Source organism: Priapulus caudatus, unplaced genomic scaffold (assembly GCF_000485595.1).
Source record: "Priapulus caudatus unplaced genomic scaffold, Priapulus_caudatus-5.0.1 Scaffold377, whole genome shotgun sequence".
In the NCBI taxonomy this organism is placed as follows: domain Eukaryota; kingdom Metazoa; phylum Priapulida; class Priapulimorpha; order Priapulimorphida; family Priapulidae; genus Priapulus; species Priapulus caudatus.
The window spans coordinates 54,858-60,694 of record NW_014577438.1 but is presented as its reverse complement, the minus strand read 5'-3'; the positions used below and the strand labels follow the sequence as shown (position 1 = coordinate 60,694).

The window sequence follows — 5,837 nt, the reverse complement described above, 5'->3', positions numbered from 1 at the left end:
ATATCTTTTTTATTTTTTTAAAAAATTTTTTTTTTTTTTCTTTTGTTAATCAGAGGGTCTGGGCTCTCATAAACCAGGGTAAGATAATATAGGAGGAGTATGACACTCCAAACACGTGAGATTCAACATTTGCTTGCCTAATTCTTAACCATTGAAGTATATTACTGCAACTCGATAAAAATTACATCTAAATTACCGTCGTTGGCCATCCGCACCGCCACACCGTCAAACTCTTACTTTGTTTCCATACCTCTTCTTTTTACATGAGATATAGCTTTGACGTTCACAGCTGGTTACGTAACGTCTTGACTATGCGTGTTGGGTTTCACCGTTTCGCTAGGCTTACTTACACACAGTGGTTAGGCTTGAGGAATGGTTGTCTGTTGACCAAGAATGCCGACCTGTTGGCAGCAGGAGTAAGAATATAGAATATTTATTATATAGGATAATATATATATGTGTGTAATCATACGTGTGTATATATGTGTGTATCAGATATAAGATAATACTATTAGTGTGTATGATATAATGTCATTATATAATATAGGCTCTTATATATCTTATCCTGCCGCACAGGTGGCATTCTTTTGATGGTTGCACGTAATATATCATCGTAACAAGATTAAGGCCAAGCAATGTTGAATTTCGCTGTTTGGAGTGTCATACTCCTCGCTATATATATCTTTACTCCTGATAATACTACATAACTCAACACCAACTCATTACAGGGCGCGGCCATTTTGGAGTAACTAAAACATGGATCGGAAAACCAGTAACCCACACAAAGACACTTTAATAAATCAATTAATAAAATCAAAAAGGGAAAAGCTAGCAGTATTAAGTACGGATAAAAGGATAAGGCGCGAGATAAATAAATAAACAATTAAACATAGAATACAAATGGAAAATAACTCGGCCGGTACAGCGATGCAAAACACGGGGGACTCAGCTTGCCCCTCCCTTATGATAGTAATTGTAATTGTATCATTAATATATCAATTAGTTATATCAGTATTCAGTAGTATCGTGTAGTAGTAGTAGTATGTGGTAGGTAGCTAGTCAGTAGTACGCAGTCGTAGTAGTATAGTAGTTGCAGTGAGTACGTATGTAGTAGTAGTAGTAGTAGTAAGTAGTAGTAGTAGATAGGGTAGTACGTAGTAAGTATAGTATAGTCAGAGTAGTACGTAGTCTAGTAGTAGTAGTAAGTATAGTAGTTGTACATGTGTCATTAAAACTGTGTATATACTTATTCCTGGCCTAGTTTCACACAGACTGGTAGGCAAAATTCCAGCTAGTGTAATACATTATCCAGCTAGCATTACGGACTGAAACCGGAGACATTTCCAGCTAGTGTAAATTTAGGTAGTATGTCGTCTAAACTAGCTAGAAAATGTATACACTAGCTGGGAATTTCTCGTATCATCCTAATCTAGCTAGAAAATGTATACACTAGCTGGGAATTTCTCGTATCATCCTAATCTAGCTAGAAAATGTATACACTAGCTGGGAAATTTCTCCTACCAGTCTAAATTAGCTGGATAATGTATACACGAGCTGAAAAATTTCTCCTACTATCTTAACTAGCTGGGAAATCCCTCCTACCAGTCTAAACTAACTAGAAAATGTATACACTATCTGGGAATTTTTCGTATCATCCCAGTCTAGCTAGAAAATGTATACACTAGCTGGGAAATTTCTCCTACCAGTCTAAATTAGCTGGATAATGCATACATACGCTGGAAAATTTTTCCTACTATCTAAACTAGCTGGGGAATTCCTCCTACCAGTCTAAACTAGCTAGAAAATGTATACACTAGCTGGGAAATTTCTCCTACCAGTCTAAATTAGCTGGATAATGTATATACTAGCTGGGAAATTTCTCCTACTAGTCTAAACTAGCTGGGAAATGTAGCGTCAACTTATTTACCGGCTGAGAAATTTCACGTGGCCTTCACACGGTAAATTTGTTGACCGGGTGTGGACGCATGCGCAGAACACAGAGTGTCGACTTATTTCCCGGCTGAGAAATATACCGGGACACCGCCTTGACGACGCCGTTTGTTTACATTTAGCCTTTTTGCATCCGCTGGTACCGGCCGAGTTATTTTCCATTCGTATTCTAGTTTAATTGTTCATGTATTTATCTCAACTTTATCCTTTTATCCGTACTTTAATACTGATAGACTTTTTTCTTTTTGATTTTATTAATTGATTTATTAAGTGTATTTTGTGTGGGTTACTGGTTTTGCAATCCATGTTTTTAGTTACTCTAAAATGGCCGCGCCCTGTAATGAGTTGTGGTTTGAGTATGTAGTATTACGAGAGCCCAGACCTTCTCATAACTTTAGGATTAAGATGAAAATAACACATTTACACAAAGAATTGCAATTATAGTGCTATTATAATTTATATTAATGAGTAAAATGTGTTTTTCATGAAAAATACATCAGAAAACTTGCTTATCTACCGATCATAAACCAAGACAAAACATTTACAAATGGCGTTTGTTCTCAGGTTTGAAGGTTTGTTGAGTCCCACTAAGGGGAAGTGACGTCACTCCGCCCTCACCAATATCCGTAGCCATCTCGGGAGTGTCTATATTCAGGCCGGTACGGGAGATACGGTACGCATATATTTGCTAATATATTGACTAATCGCGCGTCAATAAACTCAATATTCACAGAGAGTATAGCTAAGACATGTGTCTATAGGTATCTAGAATTATATATAGACTTTAGTGTTTTGACGAAAAATGATTGAAGGTCTATTGGTAAAGACGTGTGAACTATAATAGAAATTTCGAATTGACGCGTAAACTCATCAGTTTCGACTTTTGCCTTTACCTTTTTACCACAACCCGTCTCGACATAACGCTAATAACACTCATATGCACAGGCTAAATGCTCGCGTGTGTCGTTGATCAGCTGTCTCGCGGAGCGAGTGAAACTGTGATGAAATAAATGTAACTCGCGCCCGGTCGCTTGAGCCAATCTGTTATACGGCGTCGCACGACTCTATCGGTATCCATATGCGCTAATGCAATGCGGAAAGGAAAGATGAGGAGATTTGCCGTCGGTCGACGCTACCACAGCAGCCTACCTCAAACAACGAACGAGAATGAAATGGACGCGCGAGCGCCTGCATGCAAATAGCCTAGCTTTCGATTCCCCGGTGAATCGCCGGATGGTGTTGCGCGCGAAATAACGCTCGGCTGAAACGCGCCGGGTCATGTTAGTGAGCGTAGAGTCGATGCAAATCGCCTATAGCCTCGTGTTTGCGTAACAGACACAGCGATTTCACGATGAACGTTGCTAATGTGTTGCTCGCCGAATCTATACATAGACGCTATTCCACGCTCGCATTCAAGCCAAAGCGATGGATCATTCGCGCATTCGGAAATGAATAACGGAATGCGTGCGCGCGCGATAGAATCCTCATATTCCAATCTCGCGCAAGATGAGACAAGTAACAATTGAGTTTAACGTCGCTCCGGTGTGTGTTTCTCGAGAATATAAATTACGAGAGAAACCCGGCAGTGGCGCTAACTAAAGTAACGATATGTAATTGACAATGCGGCTTACGTAGTGACACGGACACGGGTGCACTGCCAAGCACGCGCTAGTAAGTAACGAATTAATCCAGGTGATGAACAACGTGACGTAATAGGAAGCGAGTGAGTGACGCCAGCGTGTTGGGCGGTGACAGTTAGATTGCTTTATTTAGTTTAAAGTATTACGACAAATTGCTCTCCTTGGCATCATCTTCTTCTCCATCTCCCTCCATCTACCCCTCCTCTCTTTCCCCACCTCCCCGCCTATTTCTGTCTTATCTCTCTCTTTCCCAACCTCCCTCGCGCATTATTCTTACTGTCCTCTTTCTTACGCTCTCTCTCTTTCTCTCTGTGTGTCAGAGAAAGAGAGGTGGGCGGCATGACCACACAGAAAAACGAGTGAATGCGAGATATAGACAGAGCGAGGCCGACAGATAGATAGAGTGAAAAATAAAGGAAGATAGATATATAAAGATAGGGGAAGCGAGGGAGAGAAGGAGAGAAAGAGAGCGAGAGACAGATCTAGAGACAGAGACATAGAAAGAGAGATACGCGATCATCACGCGCGCTTGCATCGATATGACTCACCGCGGACACACTTACTTACACATTACTACACCTTAAGACGTACTTACCGTGTGTGGCGGTCAGGCAGCAAGCCAGTATGGTCACTATCAAGCACAACTCTACTGCCTCTATCGTTCTCATCGTAGATTCTGCGTCTGAAGGGCCTGTGTGTGGCACACGAGGTGTAAACGTGAGCTGGTGAAGGTTAGACGGTAGTCGGCTGTTCGATTTGTTTCGAGTTCGCACAGTCTAGCACCCAGTGCGACACTACTCTCTTTCTCTCTCTCTCTAAATCTTTCTCTCTCTCTCTCTTAATCTCTCAATCTCTCAATCTCCCAATCTCTCAATCTCTCAATCTCCCTCTCTCTCCCTATTCCTATTCCACGTTTTCGTTCTCCCTGTCGCTCGCTTGCGCTCAACTATCTTTTCGCTTTTTCGTTCTGCTTTCTGTCTCCCTCGCCTTTTCACTCTAGCGCTGCTCTCTGTCTTTCGCGCACTATTGTCGTCTCCCACTTTTCCCTACTTTCTATCTATCTGTGACTTTTTTTTTCGATCTCTCTCTCTCTCTCTCTCTCTTTCTGTGTCTGTCTGTATCTACCTCTATCTCGTAACTTATCTAAATTTCTATCTGTCGATCTATCTATCTATCTATCTATCTACCTGGCTGTGTGTCTCACTACACTCGCACTCTCTCACTACTCTCCTCTCTCACGCACGTCTGCTATATCTCTTACTGTGTGCGTGCGTGTGTGCGTGAGTCGCTGCTCTGACAGTCGCTACTGCCTGCCTGCGCGCGCGCGTCGTGTGATCTGTCTCTCGTACTTACTAGCTGCTCTCGTCCCGGCCTGCACTTCTTCTTCACTCCGCCGCGCTGCCAGCCGCCGCCAAGCTTATATCGACCACGCCGCCTGCCGCCGCCGCCTCTGCAAACATGCCCCGCCAATACACGCGAGGGCGGCGCGCGCGTATAGGTCGGATCTTCCGTCTACGAGTCACGCACCCCGCGGCGGCCGGGGGAGGGGGGTGTGCTCACGCGCCATGTTTGTGACGTCATCATCAGGTAGACGCCCGACCCCGCGCGCGTGCGTGCGTGCGTGCGTGCGTTATCCGTCTGCCATTGTCGGTACACGCGAGAGTTCGTCATCGTTGTTGATTGCGAAGGAGGTGATGCGGGGCAGCGGAACGAAGGTTTGGCGATTAAAGTTTGCGCAGACGATAGATAGCGCGTCAGTCTGCGTGAGTGCATCAGCTGCTTTACGACCGGACGCTGCGGAAAGCGGGACGTTAGAGTGAGTGGTCTGCACAGCTCGCGTGGTTTCATTCGCCAGACGCTGGCGCCCGTAGCCTAAACCTGCCGCAGATGTTAGTATACGGCGCGTTTCGGCTGCCGGGTGCCAGCAGACTATGTCGGGCCGACCCGCGAACTCGTAAGCGAAGGCGAAAGAAGCACACACGCGCGGAACGTTATGAGAAATCATTTGGAGTAGAGAAATGATAACCGCACAGTCAGCGCGTACATCGGCAGTTAAATACACGCATGAGAAAAAAGGGGAAGTCTATTGGTATAATAACAGCACTGTGAAAACATTCGCGCATGGAAACCTTGTATTATTCGTCGAGTTAAAACGCGATGAATATCGCAATCAAACTTTTGCGAGGTTTGCAAAATATTTTTAGAGTAAATCGGTCTACATAAAACGCGTACATGCGATTCAAAATT

General features: G+C 43.8%; 1 protein-coding gene across 1 annotated transcript in view; it reads right to left on the bottom strand.

The window, feature by feature from the left end:
- LOC106809693 overlaps positions 1-4,990 on the bottom strand; it is a 48,671-nt gene extending 43,681 nt beyond the window's left edge. The window contains exons 1-2 of the mRNA XM_014812864.1: positions 4,944-4,990; positions 4,186-4,281 (exon numbers count right to left, since the gene is read on the bottom strand). Of these exons, the coding sequence (XP_014668350.1) occupies positions 4,186-4,258 (73 nt within the window). The 5' untranslated portion in view covers positions 4,259-4,281; positions 4,944-4,990. The remainder of the gene's footprint in view (positions 1-4,185; positions 4,282-4,943) is intronic.
- Between the last annotated feature and the right edge of the window lie 847 nt (positions 4,991-5,837).